This window comes from Salvelinus alpinus, chromosome 24 (assembly GCF_045679555.1).
Source record: "Salvelinus alpinus chromosome 24, SLU_Salpinus.1, whole genome shotgun sequence".
In the NCBI taxonomy this organism is placed as follows: domain Eukaryota; kingdom Metazoa; phylum Chordata; class Actinopteri; order Salmoniformes; family Salmonidae; genus Salvelinus; species Salvelinus alpinus.
This window is the reverse complement of record NC_092109.1, coordinates 26,460,053-26,487,181: the sequence shown is the minus strand read 5'-3', so window position 1 is coordinate 26,487,181 and position 27,129 is coordinate 26,460,053. Positions and strand designations below refer to the sequence as shown.

The 27,129-nt window shown below is 42.8% G+C and overlaps 3 protein-coding genes across 9 annotated transcripts; all 3 read left to right on the top strand.

The window, feature by feature from the left end:
- Positions 1-283: 283 nt before the first annotated feature.
- LOC139552433 (apelin receptor B-like) lies at positions 284-2,484 on the top strand. The gene has a single exon (XM_071364179.1). The coding sequence runs from the start codon at positions 492-494 to the stop codon at positions 1,605-1,607; it is 1,116 nt and encodes a 371-aa protein (XP_071220280.1). The 5' UTR covers positions 284-491; the 3' UTR covers positions 1,608-2,484.
- Positions 2,485-9,360: 6,876 nt separating this feature from the next.
- LOC139552435 (NF-kappa-B inhibitor-like protein 1) lies at positions 9,361-11,770 on the top strand. Of its 4 annotated transcripts, none has more exons than XM_071364182.1 (5): positions 9,361-9,594; positions 9,690-9,997; positions 10,087-10,199; positions 10,379-10,490; positions 10,584-11,770. In XM_071364182.1, the coding sequence occupies exons 2-5, from the start codon at positions 9,724-9,726 to the stop codon at positions 11,168-11,170; spliced, it is 1,086 nt and encodes a 361-aa protein (XP_071220283.1). In that variant the 5' UTR covers positions 9,361-9,594; positions 9,690-9,723; the 3' UTR covers positions 11,171-11,770. The 4 variants fall into 4 exon arrangements, with proteins under 4 accessions (XP_071220283.1, XP_071220281.1, XP_071220282.1 ...); XM_071364180.1 differs by having other exon boundaries at positions 10,581-11,770; XM_071364181.1 differs by having other exon boundaries at positions 9,370-9,542; positions 10,581-11,770.
- Positions 11,771-12,699: 929 nt separating this feature from the next.
- LOC139552432 (V-type proton ATPase 116 kDa subunit a 2-like) lies at positions 12,700-24,753 on the top strand. Of its 4 annotated transcripts, none has more exons than XM_071364178.1 (20): positions 12,700-12,910; positions 14,367-14,445; positions 14,876-14,976; positions 15,331-15,468; positions 16,059-16,153; positions 16,253-16,379; positions 16,488-16,570; positions 16,703-16,796; positions 16,960-17,172; positions 17,540-17,690; positions 19,581-19,720; positions 19,837-19,994; positions 21,225-21,315; positions 21,770-21,888; positions 22,018-22,228; positions 22,375-22,494; positions 22,590-22,724; positions 22,821-22,938; positions 23,067-23,238; positions 23,476-24,753. In XM_071364178.1, the coding sequence occupies exons 2-20, from the start codon at positions 14,430-14,432 to the stop codon at positions 23,576-23,578; spliced, it is 2,385 nt and encodes a 794-aa protein (XP_071220279.1). In that variant the 5' UTR covers positions 12,700-12,910; positions 14,367-14,429; the 3' UTR covers positions 23,579-24,753. The 4 variants fall into 4 exon arrangements, with proteins under 4 accessions (XP_071220279.1, XP_071220277.1, XP_071220276.1 ...); XM_071364176.1 differs by lacking the exon at positions 12,700-12,910 and adding an exon at positions 12,917-13,420 and having other exon boundaries at positions 22,590-22,709; XM_071364175.1 differs by lacking the exon at positions 12,700-12,910 and adding an exon at positions 12,917-13,420.
- The last annotated feature ends 2,376 nt before the right edge of the window (positions 24,754-27,129 follow it).

Below are 27,129 nucleotides of genomic sequence, written 5' to 3'. Positions count from 1 at the left end.
GCTTTCACAAATAGGCTACAGTCTCAAAGACCGTAAAAGTGTGCTTCATAACTTCCCTATTTGTAATTTCATTACGGTTTCGCTTTTAATAATTGAGCCCTGCTTACCGGCTATTGGAGTTATCTTCACAAGGGCATGTGAGGGAGTCACGGGGGGAATGGGTGCTGGTGAAAGAGCGAGAGCGTATGGGAAAGGGGGGTTGGGAGTGCTGGGATCGGCCTGGGAGGAGGGGACAGAGGGGTGTGTGCAGAACTGCCTAGGTTTAAAAAGGCAGCCTGCCCCGGCACTGTGACACCAGACCTAAAATTGCCCTCGACTGAGCAGGAACTATTTTGAAACGCGTGCTTTTTCTGAACTTCTTGCACACATATTTGGACTACGTTTCTAATTGCTTTATACATTTTATTAATACATTAGATCAAATTATTTAAACTGATCAAATAACAGAAACTTTGAAAGAAGAAAAGGAAAGGATACTCTGAGAAGAAAGAATGGAGCCGTGGACAACCACCGAGAGCCCTGACTACTATGACTATGACTATGACGAGCAGGAAAACAGCACCATGTGTGACTACTCTGAGTGGGAGCCATCCTACTCGGTCATCCCAGTCCTCTACATGCTCATCTTCATCCTGGGTCTCTCTGGCAACGGCGTGGTCATCTTCACTGTGTGGAGGTCTCAGGCCAAGCGCCGGACAGCAGACATCTACATAGGCAACCTGGCCATGGCTGACCTGACCTTCGTGCTGACTCTGCCACTGTGGGCAGTGTACACTGCGCTAGGCTACCACTGGCCCTTCGGTGTGGCCCTCTGCAAGATCAGCAGTTACGTGGTGCTGCTCAACATGTACGCTAGCGTCTTCTGCCTCACCGCCATGAGCTTTGACCGCTACCTAGCCATCGTGCCCTCTCTGTCCAGCACCCAGCTGTGTACCCGTGTCCACTTGCAGTCCTCCCTGACGGCCATCTGGCTCCTCTCCGGCCTGCTGGCCGCCCCCACCCTCATCTTCCGAACCACCAAGTACGACGAGAACAGCGACCGCATCTCCTGTGGCATGGACTTCAGCCTGGTGTTGGGTGGGGACAATCAAACAATCAATCAATCAAATGTATTGAAGCAGCAGGAGTTCATGTGGATCGCAGGGCTCAGCATCTCCTCCTCTGCCCTGGGCTTCCTCCTGCCATTCCTGGCCATGATGGTGTGCTACTGCTTCATCGGCTGCACGGTGACACGCCACTTCAAGAGTCTGCGTAAGGAGGACCAGAGGAAGCGGCGTCTACTGAAAATCATCACCACCCTGGTGCTTGTGTTTGCTGCCTGCTGGATGCCCTTCCACATGCTGAAGAGCGCTGATGCCCTCTCCTACCTGAACCTGGCTCCAAACACCTGTGCTTTCCTCCGCTTCCTCCTGCTGGCCCACCCTTACGCTACCTGCCTGGCCTACGTCAACAGCTGCCTCAATCCCATCCTGTACGCCTTCTTCGACCTGCGCTTCCGCTCCCAGTGCCTTTGTCTGCTCAACCTGAAGAAGGCCATGCACGCCAGCCCAAATAGCTCCCTGTCCTCCCAAAAGACAGAGGCCCAATCGCTGGCCACTAAGATGTGATGTTTGTGCTGTAGTCAGGGCACGGGAGAGGGACGCCAGCCAAAGGGAATGGGTCCCCAGCTGCCCTGTCCTGCCTCCACCTGAACACTGCAGGTACATCTAAGACTTCAGAGGTGCATGACATAATTACCTATCCAGTCAGTTCCTGGGGGTGTCATCATCCGCCTGCCCCATACATGTGGACTGCAGACTGAGTGAGTGAGGAAACTGATAGACTCACTAACATCCTCCAAGCCCACTCTCAGTGATTGGGAAGTTTGTACAAATCCCTTGAACTGCTTGATACAGGGGACCAAGCTCCATACCAGGGTGATGCAAACCAGACCCCAGACATTTTGGACAGAGTTGAATGTATTTCAAAAAGGACAAAGCAGCTCATATTGTTCTGCTGGTGTCCTGTGTGGACTAAAGGCAAGCTCTTGGATGGGGGTCCCAAGGCTCTGGCTTTTAACACTGGTGGAATGTATTATTCATGCCTGTGTACCATGCTGTTCTTGTTTTTATTTTGTAAGCACTTGCTAATTGGAAAGAGGTGAGACCCCATCGTCCAGACTGTCTTTGTCTTATCTGCCCCAGTCAGCCAGTCAAAGAAAGGTGTTGCCGTTTGATTAAAGGGTTGGAAGGGGAGACAAGGGCACTGCGAGTGGGGGTTCCAGACGGACAGATGGCAGCTGACAAATGTTGTTGAGGGGGAGAAGGGCTAACTAATAGGCGACTGCTCTGACAGATTACATTTTAGTGTGCATTTGTATGTGTGTTTATTGAATTAGAATTGAAGAAGGCATGAATGAACTTGTCTTTATTTGACAAAGATGTGAATACATGCTGTATAATGCTTTTATGTGTGTGATTTGTAATAAAAAAGGTTTCTTTTTAACTAATATCTTCATGTCACTCTGTTGCTGGTTATGATGTCATGGAAACACTATTCAGTAGAATGTGCTTTTTCCTGTTAGCACACAAGGTTGAAGGGTGGCAGTCTCCCTCCCATTGTGTGCAGTCAGACCATAATCAAAGCTGTCTAAAGGAAATACATGTTTGAGTTCTATTTTCCCCTCCAACTTGTTTATTTCTTTGCTCCTTTGCGGCAGTTGTTCCCCTTAGACGATTAACAGAAATGTGTTGAAGATTTGTTGGACATACAGTATAAACTCACAGAGGACAATCTTCTCAGAGAACTTACATGTTAATTATGTAAACCACTGCAACCATGCTGCCACATCTCTCCCTCACTCCCTCAAGCAACATATAAGCTTCAGTAGCTTATTTGAAAATAAAATATGTAATATTCACTCCTTGTTTGAAACAAGTGCCAATATTGTAGTGTACTATTATCATGTTCCATTGTTGGGATGCTTTGCACTGAATCCAATTCAAGCCAATAACGATAATGTAAATACTGTATGAGACATTTGCAAACAAGCGTGGTGCGTACAGCGGGTCATTGACCTGTAAGAGACGATCACCAATATTAACTGATTTGGCTGTAATGAGCTTCAGGATATAATCAGTGACCGTAGGGGGGATAGGAGGAGTGGGCTACTAATCCTGGGTCACTTATGGACACCACACTCCTCCTGTGAGACAATATTTGCCTTTGTTGACAGGATAGATTGGGCTTGGTGGAGCCTGAACCTGATTCAACAGTTAAAGTGTGGCCCTGGAGGCCAGTTGGAAGTTATTTATCACTGTTGTTTATTTCTCATCGTCTCAAATGTACAGACACTAGTAAAACTCTTCCCAATTAGAAAACCTCATCCCTGTCTCTAATCTACAACCCAAACATGCGCTCTGTCATTAAACCACCATGTTGGAATTCTCTGCATGTTTCAGAAGCCCAACAAATACAAACACATTCATTCTGCCTCTTTCTCATGCATGCTAAACCCATCGCACAGAACGCAGACCCATAGACAGATTGAAATCACTGCTACAGTATGAACTAATCTCATGTCTGATACAGGTTAGGTCATTTATCAGACAGGAGATTTCACCCATCACACAAAGCCCCCATGTCTTCCTCATCAGCAGCTGTCCTGACCTGGTCCACATCAGACACACCAGGCATCGTTCACCATGTAAAAATATGACCCTATCTGCCGACTCCACAATTGTATTTTATTTAACCTTTATTTAACCAGGCAAGTCAGTTAAGAACAAATTCTTATTTACAATGACGGCCAAATCCTCCCTTAATCAAGACAGCGCTGAGCCAATTGTGCGCCCCCCTATGAGACTCCTGATCACGGCTGATTGTGATGCAGCCCGGGATCAAACCAGGGTCTGTAGTGACGCCTCTAGTACTGAGATGCAGTGCCTTAGACCGCTGCACCACTTGGGAGGGTCAAAGAAGGGTTAAAAAAAGTGTGAAAGAATATGTGAAAGAATCTGAATAGATTATGCTCTGAGGTTTTCATGTTTTATGGAGGTAATTTGATCATATTGTACAGATTTCACGGCCGGAACCTTGCATATGCTGGGCAACATGGTTTCTCTTTGAGCTAGAGAGGGCATTTAGCCATAGTAACATGAAAAGCATTTGTGTGTCTGTTCCCTGCACCCCTCTGGTCCCTATGTGAGATGGCATTGATGGTATGTCGTAGAGTACTTTTCAAAATAGATTACACAAGAGATTTCAAATCAACATTCCTATGTAATAACAGTGTGTGAGATTCAAGTGGGCCTATATTTATGACAGCAGCAGCCGTACCATGGGGATTTCCCATTCAAAACCCCTCTCATTTGATTATCTTAATGGACTTTGCATTGGATGACAAAAAACGTTCACAAAATGACTGTACAGACAAACATCTCAATTAAAACAAGGAGAGAAAGACAGGGGCAGAGTTTTTATTTTCAAAGGGGCATTACCTCAAACGTAATGGCTGCAGATCAGAATTCTCTGGAACCCTCTTTCCAATAGCTAAAGGTATGAAGCTTCTATGCATGTGCAAGATTTTCAACATGTTTTTTTTTTTACATAGATGCTGCTTACTCCGCTGTAGCTCAAATGTTAAATGGCCACCCTACTGTAGACCCACAAAGGCCTTAGTCTTAGGTTCTCGACATAGCTTTGCTGACACTGTAGCAAACAGACTCATTTGAGATTGTGGCGCCAGTATGAACAAAGTTTTTTTCTGACAGGCAAGAAAATGAACACTGTATAATGTATATTGTAGCTATTGATCCAGGTATACAGGCACAGCTCTGCAATGACACTGGTGTAACTGATTTTTCATCTTTTTTGTTTGCCCCTTCTCCTATTGCAAGATAAACACATCAACACCCCACTGAGCCATCTAGACGACCAATGTAGCCCCTACCTGGGTAAAGGCAAGCATCAAATGGTACTTAAACTATTTTAAATGTTTTCAAGTAGTGGTAAATGCAAGACCACTCTGCCTTACCGATATCAAGTCACCCATTTCCAATGGAATACAAATTATGGCAAATACACCGTACACACAAGCTGCAAAGGCATCCTCACAGTAAAATGTCAAACAGCATAGAAATCCTTTCACCTTTAGAAAATAGTCAGGCTTGAATATACCACTGAATGTCATTAGACTAGGGGAAGAGTAGTAGAATTGTAGTGTCCTAGTGATGATCTCCTTAAGCCTAATGGCTATCATCAGTGGACATGCCCCTGATAGACTGTATGGAAGGTGTTACCACACCCAGGAAAACTCCAGGGAATATTTACCAACCATAGCACATTGTGGGTCAAATAAGAGTTTATTCCTTGTTGACATGTTAACAGGAGTGTGTTTTTACAAAAGTTGTAAATAAGGCTGTGGTTTGCATGTGAGGTGTGAAAACCGCCTTGACAACCTTATGGGCAATAATGGTAAAATTGAAATGGCCCTCTTCAAACCCTTGTTTAGGAGATGAGCCATTTCAGACAAACACCCTTCCCTCACAACAGTCCTCCACAACTGCTCTACCTGCTATGAGTGACTCCAGCCATCTTTCACAATGAGGTAATGCTATTAAAACAGGGATGTCATACATTACACATATCTCCAGCTGTCCTAAATCAGAGCAAAAAAAACAGACAAAGACAGATCCAGAGGAAGTGTGTGGATGTTTCTCTTCCATCTGAACAATGGGGAGAAGGTAGCCCAGGCCACAAACTGGACCTGGGGCCAGACCTAGCTGTGCTTTGGCGGTATGGGGAGATGACCCTTGGAGCGTCTTGTAGGACCCCTGCCTTCCTGCCTTACCCCTCCCCCCTCCTCCCTCTCTGCAGGGTGATGGACCTCAGTGGACAGGATAGAGTCAGCAGGCCAGGCAGGACAGACAAGAGGAGGCTGGGGCAAGGTAAGGGTTCCTGTCCAGGGATATCCTGTCTTTCAGCAGTATCGCTCCGCTTCATTCCCCTGGCCCGAGAGACGCATGCCCTGCCTAACCCCATGGGAGTTCAGGGTGTTAGCAGGAACAGCTACGTAACACTGTGATATGATCTGATCAAACCTGGCACATGACCCCACTCTGAGGCAATGGTATGGGGGAGGTGATCCAGCTCATCTTGCTGAAACAGACTGTCAGTGAGAATCACATCTATCGCTTTCAGCCCAGTCTCTACAGAGAAGTAAGGATGTGACCCAAACACCTGAGGTGAGCATGTGACCCAATCACCTGAGATGACAGAGTGGAGCCTTCTCTCTGACATTTCAAAGGCTTTCACACAAGAGGGGTATCGTTAAAGGAGTCACGTCGTTTCCGACAGCCATGTGGGTGGAAGGGGGTTGTGACTGGGGGACCGCTCCGGATCTACGGGTGTGAGGAACTGAATTATCCCGAACAGATCCTCCTCTCCAGGGCACAAAGCACCCCTTCATCTCCTTCTCTATCCCCTCCATTGTGAGGGAGCCCTCTCTCTGCACAGAAGGCCTCTCCCTCCCTCAGACCCACCAGAGGGCTAAATGAAGCCCCTGTCATCAGCCCCAGCACAGAGGCAGTTCAGCTGGACTCATTCAAGCCCTATGAGCATAACATTACCGCATCTCAGGGACTGACAGGTACACTGATAGACAGACAGACCTGGAGACAGGTACAAATGTGTGAGGTTTGCTGCACTTTAGGACAAGAGTTAGCTCAGCTGATTCCATCCTTATTTGATCACAGGGTAAGTTTGTAATACAAATACAGTGCATTCTGAAAGTATTCAGACCCCTTGACTTTTTCCACGTTGTTTCGTTACAGCCTTATTCCAAAATTGATTACATTACTTTTCCCCCCTCATTAATCTACACAGAATACCCCATAAGGAGAAATCAAAAACAGTTTTTACCAATTTTGCAAATGTATAAAATAAACAGAATAACTTATTTATATAAGTATTTAGACCCTTTGCAATGAGACTGGAAATTGAGCTCAGGTGCATCCTGTTTCCATAGATCATCCTTGAGATGTTTCTACAACCCATCGAATGAATTGTCCGTAGAGCTCCGAGACAGGATTGTGTCAAGGCACAGATCTGGGGAAGGGTACCACAAAGGTTCTGCAGCATTGAAGGTCCCCAAGAACACAATGGCCTCCATCATTCTTCAATGGAAGAAGTTTGGTACCAGCAAGACTCTTCCTAGAGCTGGCCGCCCAGGCAAACTGAGCAATCGGGGGAGAAGGGCCTTGGTCAGGGAGGTGACCAAGAACCCAATGGTCACTCTGACAGTGCTCCAGAGTTCCTCTGGGGAAAAGGGAGAACCTTCCAGAAGGACAACCATCTCTGCAACACTCCACCAATCAGGCCTTTATGTTAGTGTGGCCAGACGGAAGCCACTCCCCAGTAAAAGGCACATGACAGCCCGCTTGGAGTTTGCCAAAAGGCACCTAAAGACTCTCTGACCATGAGAAACAAGATTCTCTGGTCTGATGAAATCAAGATTGAACTCTTTGGCCTAAATGCCAAGCATCACGTCTGGAGGAAGCCTTGCACCATCCCTACGGTGAAGCATGGTGGTGGCAGAATCATTCTGTGGGGATTTTTTTCAGCGGCAGGGACTGGGAGACTAGTCAGGATCGAGGGAAAGATGAACGGAGCAAAGTAGAGAGAGATCCTTGTTGAACACCTGCTCCAGAGCGCTAAGGACCTCAGACTGGGGCGAAGTTTCACCTTCCAATAGGACAACGACCCTAAGCACAAAGCCAAGAAAACACAGGAATGGCTTCGGGACAAGTCTCTGAATGTCTTTGAGTGGCCCAGCCAGAGCCCGGACTTGAACCCGATCAAACATCTCTGGAGAGACCTGAAAATAGCTGTGCAACGACGCTCCCCATCCAACCTGACAGAGCTTGAGAGGATCTGCAGAGAAGAATGGGAGAAACTCACCAAATACAGATGTGCTAAGCTTGTAGCGTCATACCCAAGAAGACTCAATGCTGTAATCGCTGCAACTAAGTACTGAGTAAAGAGTCTGATTACTTATGTAAATGTGATATTTCAGGGGTTTTTCTAATACATGTGCAACATTTTCTAAAAACCAATTTTTGCTTTGTCAATATGGGGTATTGTGTGTAGATTGATGGGGGGGGAACAATTTTATCCATTTTAGAATAAGGCTGTAACATAATAACATGTGGAAAAAGTAAAGGGGTCTGCATACTTTCCGGATGCACTGTATGCATTGATTACTATTTATAGACATTTTCAGATGAGTTATGATTAATACAAATGGGGGACGGCATTAAAATGTGTGGCGAAATCTGTGTTTATCAAAATTCCCTCACACACACATTCAAATCCACACACACAGATACAAAATATTATTATTATCACTGCATTGTTGGAAAGAGCCCTCAAAGTAATAATTTCACTGTACTATTTTACACCCATTGTATCCTGTACACGTGGCGAATAAACTTTGAAACTTGAAACACAAATTACTCTTGTAAAAAAAAAAAAAGAGATTAAGTCTGATGTTCCACATTTCTGCATTTTGGTTATGTTATTCTGTTATTTCTGGCGCCATTGATGTTGGTGCCTGCGACAACAACTAGCTGCTGCCCACCTACACAACACCCACACACAGAAAGACAGATGCTCTCTCATAGCCTACATAGTCTCCTCTTCCTGACAGGTGGTAAACTGAAAGGACCTCCAGAACAGATGCATGGCAAAGCATCAACCCCCAAATGAGAGGAAAGGAGGAACTTGACATGAGAAACGATGATCAGACCAAAATAATTTAATATAAAGATGTAAGGGGGCCAACCAACAATTAAAAAGAGAAAAATACACTTGCTCAACAAACTTCAGCTCTATAGCTACATCATATGTTATGTAATTTATGGCTAAGATTTATATCAGTTGCCTACACACAATCAATCAATGACACAAATTCACATTGCTATTTAAAGCAGCACAGGGGATCACCAGCTCCTCCCCTGCTAAAGCGGTCTACCTCGAAAAGTATGATCACTTGGATTAAAAGCAGATGTTAGTTTTACCAATCTGCTTGGTGAAAAAAATTGCATAAACTTTAAACACGAGCAATCAGAGCAAGAGATTAAGATATCAATTAAGTGCAGTGCATAAAGCCAGTAATTTAACGTTTTGATTATAGCAGTATACCGCCACTTAGTGATTAAATACAGAATTACAACCCACCCGGAACTGAATGACTCGGAAGAAATATACATGGGAGGAATCTCAATTGAATTCTCCTCGCGTCTTTCTCAACCTCCATTGGAAGAAAAGGTCAGGGAGGCGGGATCTCTGGCTTTATTATCCAATGGGATTTGAGGACGCGGGAAATCGATTTGAGCTTTTCCCACGATATTGACTTTGTGTTACATTGTTATTTGTCCGTGCTACCTCAAATTTGGTCGATGTTACAAGCATCAGCTAATCGGCAAACTAGCTAACTAATGGGGGATGCGAGCCATTGACATTGGCTTAATCAATTGACAAAAACCTTTATGCACCAAAGACGGGTAATAGGATTACGCCATCCATTTTTGGTATTTTATGACAAGCTATAGCTAGGTATTATTTTTTGTTGTTGTTGAGTTGTTGACTAGCTAATTTGGGTAACGTTAGCTGAATTATCAAACTAACGTTACTAGCTATTGTTGTTACAGCAGATTACAGTAAATCACCATACGGAGGCAAGTCATGGTGACTCGTACACAGAAAAAGATGATAAGATACGTGGAAGAGGGCAGTTTAATGAAGCTGAAGTCATACTTGCGGAAACACTCCGACCTTGACGTCAACTTCTCCCAGGGGAAAAAGCGCAGGACTCCCCTGCACCTGGCCTGCTCGCTTGGTGATGACGCCATCCTCCGGCTTTTGTTGAAAAATGGAGCCGACATCCTTTTGAAAGACAAAAAAGGGGACACGCCTCTACACATTGCTGCTAACAAGGCTCTAAAACATGGCAAAATAGGTAATGGACTGCCAATATTAGCTACTAAACAACAAAAATATGTAGAATAATAAAAACATTCCTTAACCTTGTTCTTCTTTTTTATCCAGTATATGATGACCTCGTAGTGCCCCTTCAAAAGAGTTGCCCAGAAGCCATGGTTGCACCAAATAATGCAGGAATTACACCTCATGACCTACTGCAATGGATAAAATTTGAGACGGTATGAATGTCTTAGCCATATGTATGAGTTGCTAATATGTGTTTTAGGAGAGTGCTGGGACATAACTTCGTACAACCATCCAGAAGTCTTGCACACTTACATTTGGTAACCAGTCTGGTAATTATGAAGCTAGGGGTATGGTTGTATTGTGTGCACTGAATCTTTCTTTTCTCTAAAAGACTGCACCGAAGGGAAACGTTTCTAAAGAAAAAGACGCTGAGAAAGAGTGGCAGGAGAAGCTTTTTGGAGAATGCCAGGATGAGTTCTTTGAAACCTTTGGACAATATGATGGTAAGGTGGCAAGATTTCACTCCTGAATAATCTGATTTGATTTAGATCATTGTCCATTTGTCTTCTCTTTTTTTCTTTTCTCTCTTACAGCAGATTATTTATTTGAGGACGATACCGATGAGGAGGACTTTCAAGACTGGGCAGATAGAATTAGACAAGAGTATGTCACAAAACGGCACGCAGAAGCTCAAAGACTGGCATCCTCAGGCTCTCATGGGAAGAGGAAGAAAGGAAAGAAAGAGGCAGAGGAGGAGGAGCGGGCTAACAGAGAGCTGCATGAGAGGCTACAAAGGGAGCATGAAGAGTACCTGGCGCGTGCGGCACGAAAAGAGGAGGAGACACGTCAGGGGAAAAAACAGCGCTATGAAGAGCGATGTGCAGCTACCTTCAGCACTGACACTGCAGCAGCAGTCACCACAAAGCTGAGTTATGGGGACATACCCTGGCCGGCACCGAAGGGTTCAGTGGAGGAGATGGTGGAGGTGATGTTGCATGGCGCAGACAAGAAAGATGTTGCAGTGTTCCGTAAACATCTCCGGCGCCAGCAGGCCGTTTGGCACCCAGATAGGTTTGCCCAGCGCTGTGGGGCCCGGCTGGAGGATGGAGACAAGCAGAGGATCCTGAACACTGTCACTGCTCTCTCACAAGAGCTCAATAGACTGGCTCAGAGCCTCAGGTGACAGTTAGACTGGAAAAGGGCTTCTGAGACCAGCCACAGCTGGTCCTGTAAATGCAGGGCAGTGGTTCTTTCCAGTGGAGGTCAGTTGTTTTGACCTGTCAAAACAAATCTCCACTTGAATCACCTAATTTATTGGATAAACTTGGCTACGCTTCTGATATGTTAAGTGAATTACATTTTTCTCTGACTGTGTACTTCTTGGCACTAGTATAGTACTTTGTAAGAGATGATGTTGCTAGAGAAAATAAATGTTTACAGTGCCTTGTGAAAGTATTCATACCATGAGTTTTAATTTCTACAATTGATTAAAAACAAATAACCTGTGATTTCTTAATTGCTTAACTATTGCTTGAATCAATACTTTTTGGCAGCAAATTGCCATTAATCTTTATGCACACCTTTGTGCAACATTTATCCATTCTTGGCAAAAGTTATGCTGAGTTAGGGATCATTGATGGACACTGGACATCAATCTTCATTTTTTTAAATCACTGATTTACAAAGTGTCAGAACTGAGAATATTTGTACCCACAAATAAATGTTGAAACAAGTTGTGTAAAGCCTGTGTGTGCAACATTATATTAAAAAAATTAAAAAAGAAGCAAGATGAAAACATCCAATACCACTATTTAGTAAGCACTTACTAAACACTTTTTTTGTAATTGCTACTAGCATCAATAAAATGATCATGTCATGGTAAACCTGCAGAAAAAAATATGTAGGTCATAAGACACTTGTTACTATGATGTCAGAAATCCTGTCTGCCTCATTCAACATGTTACCCAACTGGATAGATTATGCTATTTGGGTTAAGGATTGGGGTGATAACGAACTGAACAATTACACTCTACCCTCTAATCTGGTCATGAAGGCAAAGTGCTGATGAGATCAAAGTGGGTTCTGAAAAAAAAACATCACAGTAAACAGTTTGATTGAAATACACTTGACTTGACTTAAAATTATAAACTAGTGGATATTATTTATGACTCTACCACCATCTACAATCATCGCACAAACCTACACAGACTAAGAAAGGGCAGATGGTCGGCCCGAATTTGAATGATGGAATTGAATAAATCATAGGATGCCTTGGTTGCCAGAATAGGTCCACATTGTAGCTATGGTGCTTATTGGTCCCGATGTATTAGTCTCCATACAGGCTATCAGAAAAGTGACAATTTCTTGAAGTAAATATAGACTAATACACATTAAATGGGAATTAATCTACAATGTTCCGTGTTTTTGGAAATGTTATAGAAAAATATATTGACTGTACTAGGCCTACTGGATTTGTTTATTTCTCTCTTGCCACAAGGGTTCATAAGCTTTATCGAGAATAATGTGGTGTTTGCGCATTAGTAATTTCGCAATCAAAATGTGGTCATATTTAAGTGTATAGACTGTGGGTGTAGTAGTCTATACCCTACCTTTATACACTTGTAAGAATAACTTGTAAAACTAACGCCCTATGTAAAATCTAAAGATCAGTGTTGAAAGAAAAATATCTGGCAACCAGGCGCAATCTGTCGCTATAGGTGTCCGATGTACTGGGATCAAGGCTGTATTTATATTTACCCACAGTTTAACTTGTACTTTTTATTTATATGTATAATTTTTGGATATTATCTTATGGCCGACTGATTTTATATATATATTATTTTTGTTTTGCATAATGAGCAGTCTTGCCCAGCATTGCGACGGGGATAGAGTTGACTCGTTGTGATAGCGACAGCTATTAAAGGTACAGGATGACGCGTAGTATGTGGCTCGCTCGATAAAATAGGTGCAAAGCGATAGAAGGGTTAGGGTGGGTTATTGTGTATTCTTTGTATAGTGTATTCATAATTTAGGGGATCTAAGGACTCGAGCGCTATTATCGATTAAATAACTAAGACGGCTACTGTCACCAGGCAGAGTAATTTAGCAAAATTGAGAGAGCTCATACTCGATACGATGTATTAATTTTCGGGAACGTTATTGCGAAACGTGGCATAGTAGAAACCGACAGAGTTGTGTTGTCGCTTTGTTATGATTTATTGAACGCAAGCAACTAGGCAACTGCTACAGTTCACGTAGTGTAAATTAATAGGCCTAGGCCGGAGATTTCGTCAGCAAGGTGCCGGTGGCAGATAAGATGGGCTCGGTGTTCCGAAGTGAGGAGATGTGTTTGGTGCAGTTGTTTCTGCAGTCCGGTTCTGCATACGATTGCATAAGTGAGCTGGGAGAAATGGGTCTGGTCGAGTTTCGAGATGTAAGTAGTTGTCAGTTGTCAACATAATTGACAACTGACAGGCACTGAGCAGGCCTAACTGATATACACTTGTGCTGGTATTATTGCATTGCAAGTCTGTACATAGGCTCGACAGACACCTGTCAGTTGTCAATTATGTCTGGACCAAACGTTTTCTCTGTGTGTCTGTCTGTCTACCTCTCTGTCTGTTTGTCTGTCAGTCTGCATCTATGTGTGTGTTACAAGACTGCCAGTGCACCGTCCTTAATCCTAAATGTGCCTGCCTATCATCATTCATCCTACATGTGTCTGTCTATCATCATTCATCCTACATGTGTCTGTCTATCATCATTCATCCTACTTGTGTCTGTCTATCATCATTCATCCTACTTGTGTCTGTCTATCATCATTCATCCTACATGTGTCTGTCTATCATCATTCTTCCTACATATGTCTGTCTATCATCATTCATCCTACTTGTGCCTGTCTATCATCATTCAACCTACATGTGTCTGTCTATCATCATTAATCATAAGTGTGTCTATCAGTCCAGTTAATGTGATACTTATTGACCAATTACTTGTCAAAGAAGTAGCACAAGCTGATTAAGCACACCATTAAAAGCCTAATTGGATCACATATCGTTGTTCCCCCTATTCTGTGATTGGCTGGTAGTATTGATGGAGGTCTCAATGCAGCTGTGTGGTCTGACTAGATTCGGGGGCTCCAAAAACATCTTACCCAGGTACCATGGTCACATGGTTTGTTTAGTCTAATTGAACTGACCTGGCCTAAATTTTAAAAGCAATGGATTTCGATCTTTCAAAATTAAATGTTGATATTTGAGTGATACATTCTGCAGAATAGAAAATAATGGACTGGAAAGGCATCTTTTTGATGAATTCCATGGTGTGAGCATTGGTCCACCTGGCACTGTCACCTAACCACTGTGCTCCTCTGGTTTCAGCTCAACCCCAGTGTCAACTCGTTCCAGCGCCGTTTCGTCAGCGAAATCAAGAGATGCGAGGAGATGGAGAGAATTCTGGGTGAGGTCATTGAGATGGACACTAAAGCAGGACTACTACCACCATACGTTTGATTTACTGGTGGGGTTTGATCAGGCTCTGGTCTACTCTACAGAATGACAGATTGCTTTTGGTAACAGCCATGCAGTCGGATTGAATTACAAGTCATGCTAAATATAGTGATGACAACAGCAGGAGAATGTATTATCAGCTAATGATATATAGTTTTTGCTGTGAAAGACTAGCTTTGTGCTAGATATAGATCTCAGTTATTCCTCCACAAATATTTTTAGCAAGGCCTCTTTATGTTTTGATCAAACGTGTCTGGGTTTTCTAAATGTGGATCTTTCAACAGATTCCCATAATGATTGTGTGTTCTTATGTGCTCAGTCAGTGTTTGTTTAACTGATTAAACAATAACTATTTTTTCACCTTTTTTTTCTTTGGACAGGGTACCTTTTGAGGGAAATCCGAAAGGCAAATATTGCCGTGCCAGAAGATGACGAAATCTGTCCAGTCGCCCCTCCCCCCAAACATGTCCTTGAGATCATGGTAGGTCTGAGATGCTGTTTGTCATGTAAAAACAAGTGAGTGATGTGGTTGATGGGCACTGCCATTGAGTGCACTGTATTTAGGTTGAATCGCTGAGTTGGTAAATGTTTCAAGATAGTATTGAGCAGGGTTTAGGGTATTGATTTTGTGTTAATAATGGTTGAGGGGAACTGATTGCCATATGATTGCTGTGGTCAAGGGGAGTTGACCGTGTGTGGTCTCTCTGCTGTGGTCAAGGGGAGTTGACCGTGTGTGGTCTCTCTGCTGTGGTCAAGGGGAGTTGACCGTGTGTGGTCTCTCTGCTGTGGTTAAGGGGAGTTGACTGTGTATGGTCTGTCTGCTGTGGTCCCCCAGGAGCAGCTCCAGAGGCTGGAGGTGGAGCTTAGTGAGGTGGCCAGGAACAAAGAGAAGCTGCAGCGGAATCTTCTGGAGCTGACTGAGTACACACACATGCTGAGGATCACGCGCACCTTCGTACACAGCCGCTCCCGGGTTAGTGCCAGGTTATCATGTCTATTTACACCATACACTCTACTATTACATGACCTCGCCTCATAACTACCTCATGCCATTTAAGTAACGCATACTCTTATCAGACTCACCCTTTGCTCTATTGCCCTCCCAGACGCATTTGTTTGTTGACAGTGACACCATATTTTGGCTCTTGCTGTCCTCTCCATGTGAGTTCCCATAACCTGGAATAAGACAGGGTGAAGCAGAGACCGTTCTGACATGATACGGTCACACCACGCGCATGAATGTCACCTGACTTTGAACAATGAACACAATATGTAATTTGGTCATGTGATTCCACAGCCTATGATGCATGGTTTTTAGCTTGCAGATTATAGGCTACACTTGACAATAGGTGTAGCAATGAAGTTCAACCATTATGTAATAACTTTGCAAGTACAGATTTACAAACTATCTATAAACTAGTAAATTAACATTTAATAACTACTTAAATACCATTTTATTTAATCATTACCAATTTTTTAAAGAATTACCAATGTGTTTAATTAAATCTAGGCTACTGGTGTTTGTGTGTTGATAATGCTAACCTGGCCTTTCCTTGTATGCAGCATGAGGCCCTTGGCCCCCAGTATGAAGAGTTCCAATCCATTGAGTCAGACTCTGCAGGCTGCACTGGTATGCAGAGACTGGGAGCCAAGCTGGGGTGAGTTTAACAGAGAAATAGACACTCACATTATGTGTAGCTAATCACATTCAGAATCAGCTTGAGTTCTGAATAGTAAAGTATTCCTCTTGGCTGTAGGTTCGTGTCAGGTCTAATCCACCGGGTGAAGGTGGAGGCCTTTGAGCGCATGTTGTGGAGGGTGTGTAAGGGTTACACTATCCTCAGCTATGCAGAGCTGGGCGAGAGCCTCGCTGACCTGGACACGGTGAGTAGAAATAGATAGATTCCTCAAATCCGTATTGCTATGTCCACCATATCAATTAATGTCATAATAAGAGGAATACTATACATGTCATGTGTGTGTCCCTTTCAGGGTGAGATCAGCACAAATGTGGTGTTCCTCATCTCATTCTGGGGTGACCAGATTGGACAGAAGGTCCAGAAGATCTGTGATTGGTAAGTGTACTTTTGCCTTCACAAAACAGACAAAATCATCCATTATCAGCATCAGATCTGCATCATTTGACAAGCCTGTCTGTCATTGATCTGTATCAGGCCACAATTATATTTTTTATTATTTTCTTCCAGTTACCACTGTCACCTTTACCCCCACCCTGAGAACGACGAGGAGAGGGCAGATGTGATGGACAGCCTAAGGACACGCATCCAGGACTTAAACAATGTATGTATATGTCTCTGTTTTTTTATGTCTATGTCATGTTGAGGCAAAGCCCAAACAAAGTATGACAGAGGATGGCTAGATGATTTGCATTAACACTAGTAATAAGACTACATGCAAATGCTTGAACGTGCAACATCTTGTAAATGTCCCCTGGCTTCACCAGGTGCTCCACCGCACTGAGGAGTACCTGAGGCAGGTGCTGCAGAAGGCCTCAGAGTCAGCCTTCACCTGGGTAGTGCAGGTGAAGAAGATGAAGGCTATCTACCACATCCTCAACCTGTGTAGCTTTGACGTCACCAACAAGTGTCTCATAGCTGAGGTGTGGTGCCCTGTCAATGACCTGACCAACCTGCGGGGGGCGTTGGAGGAAGGCTCGGTGAGTGAGGCTGTTGAGGATGCTGTAGTCCTACAGATACGCACGTCGACATTTATTGGGATGAGTCTTGTCCTGATCGATTTCCACTAGATTGGCCATTTTGTAAAAATTCATGAAAACAAACATTTGCTTTTTGGTCTTAATTTAAAGTTACGGTTAGGCATTAGGGTTAGCAGTGTGGTTAAGGTTAGGGTTAGGTTTAAAATCAGATTTTATGACTGTGGCTGTGCCAGATAGTCACCACTCTGCAGAGCTGCCTCCAGTACGTGAGTCATTCCAATAAATGCTAACCTGCTACAGATACAGTTTGTTTAGTCAAATCTGGCAGTAGTGTATAAATGTAATACATGGATTTTTCCCTTATCAGAGAAAAGGTGACGCCACTGTACCATCCTTTGTAAACCGAATCCCAAGCAACGACACTCCGCCTACGCTCTTGAGAACAAACAAGTTCACCTCTGGCTTTCAGAGTATCGTAGAGGCTTATGGGGTTGGAGACTACAGGGAGGTTAGTCCAGGTGAGTACAAATACAGTTCACAGACAGACCTACAGGTAAGCTAGTTTGGAACACTTCAGACACAATATTTAGGCAAGCTCAGCTGAGCACTTTTATTATTTTTTATTTTATTTAACCTTTATTTAACCAGGAAGGGCTCATTGAGATTTAAAATCTCTTTTTCAAGAGCGTCCTAGCCAAGATAGGCAGCACCAAGTCATTACAAAAATTACAGACAGACAACATGAAAAACTACAAGTAATCTAGTAAAAACCATTGAATTCACAAGAGTATAACAAAATCAAAAACAGCAAATTAAAAACATTGACAGGTCAGGGAATCAGCCTCAAAATCCTTCATCAGTGATTTAAAAACACCAATCGGGACAAGTTCTTCCAGTTTAAAATTATTTTGTAAGGTGTTCCAAGACGATGGCGCAGAGTACATAAAAGACCTTTTACCAAATTCAGTTTGGACATTTGGAACAGTTAGCAGGATAAAGTCCAGCGAACGAAGAGAGTACCCACCACATTTCTGAACAATAAAAATGCCCAAATAAAAAGGTAGTAAACCCAAAATGACTTTGTACCAGTGACTGAGCCTATGAGTGACTAGAGAAGGCCAGCCAACCCTGGTATACAAAGTGCAGTGGTGCGTAAGGGTTTTGCAGTTTAAAATAAATCTCAAAGTGCCATGGTAAAGAATGTCAATTGATCTCAAACACTGAGCGGAAGCATTCATATATAAAATATCCCCATAGTCTAGTAAAGGCATAAATGTAGTTGATACTAGCCTCCTTCTGGCTTCAAAAGAAAAACAGGCCTTATTCCTAAAATAAAATCCCAATTTCAGCTTCAATTTTTTTGTAAGTTGTTGAATATGCAATGTAAAAGAGAGGCCGTCATCAATTAGATTTCCAAGATATTTATATGAGGTTACAACCTCAATCTCCTTGCCCTGACAGGTAGTAATAGGTGAAAGGTTCAGAGGTCTATTTCTTGCATTAGAAAACACCATTAGTTTAGTTTTGTCAGTATTGAGGATAAGCTTCAATTGACACAAGGTATGTTGAACAGTATAAAAAGCAGTTTGCAAGTTCTGGAAAGCTTTTGTAAGAGACGAGGCACAACAGTAAATAACAGTATCATCAGCATAAAAATGAAGTTGTGCATTTTGAACATTTTTGTCTAAATCATTTATATAAATAGTGAATAAGAGAGGACCAAGTACAGAGCCTTGGGGCACACCATTAAGGACAGACAATTTAACAGACATAAGCCCATCAAATTGAGTGCACTGAGTTCTATCAGACAGATAGTTAGCAAACCATGCAACTGCATGCTCCGAAAGAACTACACTCAACAATCTCTGCCTTAGTATAGCATGATCAACTGTAGCAAAAGCCTTAGAGAGATCAATAAAAAGTGAGACACAGTGCTGTTTTTTGTCAAGGGCTTCAGTGATATCATTTAAAACCTTCATGGCTGCTGTAATTGTGCTATGCTTCTTCCTGAAGCCCGATTGGTACATTGATAAAATAGAGTTAGTAAATAAAAACTCTTTTAGCTGTTCACTTACAAGGGTTTCAAATATTTTCACCAGGGGTGACAGCTTTGAGATTGGCCTATAATTATTTAAAAGAGTTGGATCTCCCCCTTTTAAAAATGGTAGGACAAATGCTGATTTCCAGATCTTTGGAATTTCATTACATTCCAGGGTTAGATTGAACAGATATGTAAGTGGTTCAGCTATGAAATCAGCTTCCAGATTTAAAAAGCATGGATCCAAAAGTACGAAGTACGACTAACCACTTCATGTAATGCAGACAGGTCAGGTTGAGCAAAGTTACATAGGACTGAATGAAGGCCAGCAAAGTTGTCCATGCTGATCATGTTTATCTCTGATTGGCAGCCCCCTACACCATCATTACGTTCCCGTTCTTGTTTGCGGTCATGTTTGGGGACCTTGGTCACGGCATGGTCATGGCATGCTTTGCCCTGTGGATGGTGCTGACAGAGAAGAGCCACAAGCGCAAGCGCTCTGATAATGAGGTAAGAACGTTTAAAGAGAAATTTCTATCACATTCGACTGCGTTTTTGTGGTCATCTTGATTTTGCTGCATAAATTGATAGATTTCCATTAATATTGGTTTCTGTGTTGTCCTCAGATCTGGACAATGTTCTTCGAGGGACGTTATATCATACTAATGATGGGCCTTTTCTCTGTGTACACGGGGCTGATCTACAATGACTGCTTCTCCAAGTCACTCAACATATTTGGCTCAGGCTGGAGTGTTAGGGCTATGTTCACAGATCAGCAGTGGACGTGAGTCTAAACTAACACACAAAAACATGCACAAGCACAGTACGCACGTACATTTTTGTCAATGTACGCTACCGTTCAAAAATTTGGGGTCACTTAGAAATGTCCTTGTTTTTGAAAGAAAACCACAAAACTGGCCTTTAGACTAGTTGAGTATTGTCACGACTTCCACTGAAGTCGGTTCCTCTTCTTGTTCGGACGGCGTTCGGTGGTCGGCGTCGCCGGTCTTCTAGCCATCGTCGATCCACTTTCCACTTGTTTTCCTACACACCTGGTTTTCATTTCCCTCATTAATTGTTGTCTATTTAACCCTCTGTTCCCCCCATGTCTTTGTGTGGAATTGTTTGTTGTAAGTGCTTGTGCACATGTTTACTGGTGCGCGACAGGTTTTGTACCCATGTTTGTTATTCTTTATGCCGTTGGTTTTGCAATTAAACTGCTCCGGCTATTACCTAGTTCTGCTCTCCTGCGTCTGACTTCCCTGCCACCAGTTACGCACCCCTTACAAGTATCTGGAGCATCAGCATTTGTGGGTTAGATTACAGGCTCAAAATGGCTAGAAACAAAGAACTTTCTTCTGAAACTCGTCAGTCTATTCTTGTTCTGAGAAATTAAGGCTATTCCATTGCCAAGAAACTGAAGATCTCGTACAACACTGTGTACTACTCCCTTCACAGAACAGAGCAAACTGGCTCTAACCAGAATAGAAAGAGGAGTGGGAGGCCCCAGTGCACAACTGAGCAAGAGGACAAGTACATTAGAGGGTCTAGTTTGAGAAAAATACGCCTCACAAGTCCTCAACTGGCAGGTTAATTAAATAGTACCCACAAAACACCAGTCTCAACGTCAAAAGTGAAGAGGCGATTCAGGGATGCTGGCATTCTAGGCAGAGTTGCAAAGAAAAAGAACACCGACACTGGAACTCTGCCTAGAAGGCCAGCATCCCGGAGTCGCCTCTTCGCTGTTGAGACTGGTAGATATTCCTTAATTATTTATTTTTTATCCGTTGCCAGCTACAATAGTCATTTACAATATTAACAATGTCTACACCTTATTTCTGATCAATCTGATGTTATTTTAATGGACCCCAAAAAAAACTGTGCTTTTCTTTCAAAAACAAGGACATTTCTAAGTGACCGCAAACCTTTGAACGGTAGTGTACCTGTAAATGTGTAGTTTCATTTAGCAGTAACTGGCTGAGGTTATTGTACTCATCTTCACCTTTTATTCCAGAAATGAAACACTCCAAACAAATACTTTGCTCATCCTTGATCCTAATGTCAGTGGTGTCTTCGTTGGACCATACCCTTTTGGCATTGATCCTGTGAGTATACATGCACAGACACAAATAAATAGTTTGATGCTACACACAATTATACCCTTCCTTGTGCCTTTCACTGATCTCAAATATCCAGATTGTAACGAAGACGCAGGGAGTCAGGAAGCAGGTGCAGTCTGTGAGTTTAATACGAAGGAACATAAAGTGAATACACAAACAAGCGTAGCATCTGAACATGAACACATAAACAATACCGCCTGATGGGTAACAACAACAGAATGCTAAATAAATCAGGGAAGTGATGATGTCCAGGTGTGCCTAAAGATGAGGCGCAGGTGTGCGTAAGGATGGTTGCCAGGTGATGTAATGATGTGTTGCCAGGACCGGTGGTTAGTAGACCGGCGACGTTGAGTGCGGAGGGGGGAGGGGGGTAGACGTGACACAGGTATTGATATTGTCTGATGTTATGTTCATGTTATGCTTTGTATCACACCTACAGATATGGAACATGGCAGTGAATCGCCTGTCCTTCCTGAACTCCTACAAGATGAAGATGTCTGTCATCATAGGGGTCATGCACATGAGCTTTGGGGTGGTGCTCAGTGTTTTCAACCATCTGTGAGTGACCAGTTAGTGGATCCTAACAGTAGTTACTACTGTGGAATACAAAACATCAGAAAGAGTTCCTCTACATTTATATAAATTTGTTCTTCCCCTTCCCTTCCCTCTTCTCTTCCATTTATACAGGCACTTCAAACAGAGGTTCAACATCTACCTGCTGTTCCTCCCTGAGTTGCTGTTCCTGCTGTGTCTCTTTGGCTACCTGGTCTTCATGATCATCTACAAGTGGCTGGCGTTTGGTGCACGTGACTCCCGCCTGGCCCCCAGCATCCTCATCCACTTCATCAACATGTTCCTAATGCAGGGAGGGGACAACACCCCTCTCTACCCCGGACAGGTGGGTGTTAGTGACGGAGTCATGATTCAGAGTGTCCCCCCTGACTCTGGGTTTTCTCAGCATGTCTATCTGAATCTCTGAATGTCTCTTTTGACCATCTCTGTACATGTGGCTCTGTGTTTGACCCTGTGTATTTTGCTCCACAGACTGGGCTGCAGGTCTTCCTGGTGGTGGTGGCTCTGCTGTGTGTGCCTGTGCTGCTGATAGGAAAACCTGTCTACCTCTACTGGCTGCACCGTGGAGGGAAGAGCCTGCGATTGCGCAGGGTGAGTATGGTGGAAAGAGTCGTGTCATGAGTTTGTTACCCATGTGTTTTTAGTGAATAATATATGTGCATTTTAATGTCTTGTCTGTATTTTAGGGTTATGAGAGAGTTCGGCGTGTGAGTGAGGATGATATGTCCCAAGCACCAGCTTACGCTGATGATGAGGAAGAGGGATTTGATGACCTCATGACCAGCAGGGACACCCAGCCTAAGGAGGTCAAAACCGCAACTGTACATACATCTCATATAAATATTTGAGTAAGAGCAGTTGGATTTCAGTCATCACTGTTGCCTTTCTATCTAGTCAATGTGTTGTACATCTTTCAGTTTGACTTTGGGGATGTGTTCCTGCACCAGGCCATCCACACCATAGAGTATTGCCTGGGCTGCATCTCCAACACGGCGTCTTACCTACGTCTCTGGGCCCTCAGTTTGGCCCATGCTCGTAAGGATCGTACTCACTACACCTTTAAAAGGCCACAGGGGGGCAATTACTATCAATTACTGTCTCCATGTTCAGATATTGATTCATAAATCTCCCTCTTACTGTGTGTCCATCTATATGTTTGTCAGAGCTTTCCGAGGTGCTGTGGGCCATGGTGATGCGTCTGGGCCTGAGGATGACCTCCAGACTGGGGGTGCTGTTTCTGGTACCAGTGTTCAGCCTGTTCGCTGTGCTCACTGTGTCCATCCTGCTGGTCATGGAAGGGCTCTCCGCCTTCCTCCATGCCCTCCGGCTGCACTGGTGAGTCTATCTTTATACTTAACCAAATGATGCCTTACTGAATGACTCATTCTGTCAGTCAATCAATCACTCTCTGTTAATCACTCATCCACTCTCACATACTCTCTCATTCCCCAGTGGTCACCTACTCGGTATACTTTTTTTCATCTTTAACTCTCTTCTAATTATTCACTCAGTCATTTATTCATGCATGCATTCATACTGGTTATTTACATATGTGAATGCTCTCCTTTGTAGGGTGGAGTTCCAGAATAAGTTCTATCATGGGGCGGGTATCAAGTTTGCCCCCTTCGACTTCTCTGCCCTGCCCTCAGTCTTTGAGCAGGACGGTTTACTGTGACCAGCAACAACCAGATTCACTGGATTTGAATAGGAAAACATGTACCAGGAAGGATGCTCTGAGTTAGAGCAAGATGACATACTGATGAAGAGGAGAAACTGCAGAGCAGTGGTGGGATGACTTGTAGCAAAGTCTTTCAGCATATGACTTTTGACACTATTGGCTGCACTGACTTCCTTACATCATCATTGCGTCCATATCCAGCTAACCTCAATTGAGTGGGATTCAAAAACTTTCATCTAGGTCTGTTGATATGTACTTTGTAATATTCTGGATGAATTGATGCATCTCATATAGTGGTCACTTTAAGTCAATTTGGTGGCTTTGAGCATTTTATTAGCTTTTTGTAGAAAATTATTATTATTATTTTTCAAAGTTAATTTATTACTTGATTCATATTCATCCGAGGCAACTTTAAAGTACAGAAGAAGAAAAAATATAGATTCAAAACATAAAGGACTGGAGGTCTTATCAAATATCCTGATTTCTAGTGCCATAACAATTTCTTCCCGATAATGACAAATGTGAATGCCATGGCTGCTAATTGTGCAGTTTTTCACAGTGCTTATCCACATGAATACAACTCTGAAGAAATAGTATTGTCTAATGAATTGTAAACTTGTAGAACATATGTTCCTCTGGTTTTGCCATTATACACTCCTTGTGGCATTTCGGGGAGGATAAAATATGACAGATCAATTACGAATTTTTGCAGAGGACATTGCCACAGAGCACTTTTCAAAGAACAATGCAGAAATGATTGTACAATAAAAGTCAGCATTTTCACTGATAACTATTACTCTGACGATGCCAAATGTTAGGAGATACTTACACCAAGACAAATTGCACAGGCTTGAAATATTTGTTTAAATGTTGGTGGTTAAGGACATCCACTGAAGTTGACTTGAAGCTCAAATTATAATTTTTGTAGACATTAATTGGACTCTGACCATGGACTGTTGATCCGTCTGGATTGTGTCTGTAGTGAAGGGAGGTGCAATTTATTTGCTAGTTGGTAAATGGATTACTGGTATCATCATGATTCATGTCATTTAGCTACATGTATTTATTTATGTCTTTTTAAGAAGCTAGGATCTTAATCCTTTTTTAGAACTAGTTTTTGGATGTGATGCACAAATGCCAGCAAATAAAGAGTCAATGTTCAATACCATGAATACAGACTAATCAATGACATTTTCTAGATCTTGTAAATATATCTAATTTAATATGCCATGAATACAATAGGTATTCCAGGTAGTTGACTTACAAGTTCCTGTGTGGATTAAAGTTTTCTTCAGATTGATGCCATGTCCATTCACACTTTTACTGAAGTATTTCAGCTCAAAATCTGCCCACGAAAATAAGCCTACAAAATTAGGCATTTTTGTATGGAGGTCAATGATAGTGTCAAATTTGGTCAACAAAAAATATAATTGCCAATTTGCCATGTGAGGGTTATTTGATTGAATATACGTTTTGTAATGGTTTGGATGTTAGGAATGCACTGATATAAATGGACGCATGTGGCATTTCTTAACTTAAAAAAAAAAAAAACTTAATATCATATTAATATTAATGCCTATTGGCATAGAGCTAGATAGAAGATTCATCATGGATATAACCCATTTTAGCATGAACATTGCCATTGAGGGCTTCCGCCATTTTAAAGTAGTCAACTGAGTGAGGATTCCTATGAGTTGGGAGAAATCAGCCAATGAAGAAGAAAATGTATTACTTTAAAATAAAGATAGCTTCAATGGTGCTGCCCATGCTGTCACAGACAGCATAATGGCACAGATACAAAGATGAGTCCTCTATCTCTATGGCCTGTTGTTCACATTCGTATCTGCCCTCTCATTGGCTAGAATGGTCCCACCTAATCTTACATCTTTGAGGACATCTATTTCCATTGTTGGAGCAGTCACTTGACTATCTTGTCAATATAATAGACTACCTTTGACTGTGTTCAGTCCTCAGGGTTTTGACTAGTTACCACAGCCACAAAGTGAAAATTGGCTATATCGTAAAAATTCATGAAAACAGGTTAGGATTGAGGTTAGGATTAGGTTTAAAATCAGATTTTAATAAAATGAATGGTAGTAGAAGCATCAGTGTGTAGGAGGGAGATTCTTAGACATGAGAAGTGTGCAGGCGGACATGAGACAAAGGAGTGTATAGTATTGATGGAAGAAGTTGTGTGTATAAACTGTAGGGGTACCCATGGTACTGGAGATCAGAGGTGTCTGGTGAGAGAAAGGCAGGTTGAGGGTGCCAGGATCACAGTAGTGCAGAAGGTGTAGAGGAAGAGTAGTAGAGGAAGATGGGGCCCAGGGTGAGGGATTCTAAGAAGATCCTTGTGAGTAGGCCAAGTCCAATAGAGAGGGATGGGAATAATGTCTTTCAGGGAGGTTGTTTTTTTGGCGTTCATGGCCATGGTCGTCAATTGTACAGCAGAAATGGAATGTAAATCACAGAGAATATATGTTGTGGTGGCAGCTGCAGAGAAGTACTTGGGTGTACGATATTTTACTGCAGAAGCGTTACAAGATGTTTTGAACTATAGTGTTTAGTCCTCCCAGGCTGCTGGCCTGGAGTAGGATCAGATAGAGCCAAAGTAGTGGAATAGTGGTGAGGTTGTAATGGGTGCAGTGTTAGTTGGTAGGGCAAAATATATACAGTACCAGTCAAAAGTTTGGACACACCTACTCATTCCAGGGTTTTTATTTTATTTTACTATTTTCTCATTGTAGAATAATAGTGAAGACATCAAAACTATGAAATAACACATATGGAATCATGTAGTAACCAAAAAAGTGCTAAACAAAAAAAAAAAAAATTATATTTCAGATTCTTCAAAGTTGCCACCCTTTGCCTTGATGACAGCTTTGCACACTCTTGGAATTCTCTCAACCAGCTTCTTTCCTTCTTAATGCGTTTGAGCCAAATTGTTGTGTTGTGACAAGGTAGGGGTGGTATACAGAAGATAGCTCTATTTGGTAAAAGACCAAGTCCATATTATGGCAAGAACAGCTCAAATAAGCAAAGAGAGACGAGAGTCCATCATTACTTTAAGTCAATACAGAAATGTTCAAGAATTTCAAGTGCAGTAGCAAAAACCATCAAGCGCTATGATGAAACTGGCTCTCATGAGGAACGCCACAGGAAAGGAAGACCCAGAGTTATCCTGCAGAGGATAAGTTCATTAGAATTACCAGCCTCAGAAATGGCAGCCCAAATAAATGCTTCACAGAGTTCAAGTAACAGACACATCGCAACATCAACTGTTCAGAGGAGACTGTGTGAATCAGGCCATCAGGACAACGCTGGGCCAAATGTGCGCCGCCCTATGGGACTCCCAATCAGGGACTGTAGTGACGCCTCTCGCCTCTTGCACTGAGAAGCAGTGCCTTAGACCGCTGCACCACTCGGCAGCACTTGCAGCAATTCATGGTCGAATTGCTGCAAAGAAACCACTACTAAAGGACACCAATAAGAAGAGACTTTCTTGGGCCAAGAAACACGAGCAATGGACATTGGATCGGTGGAAATCT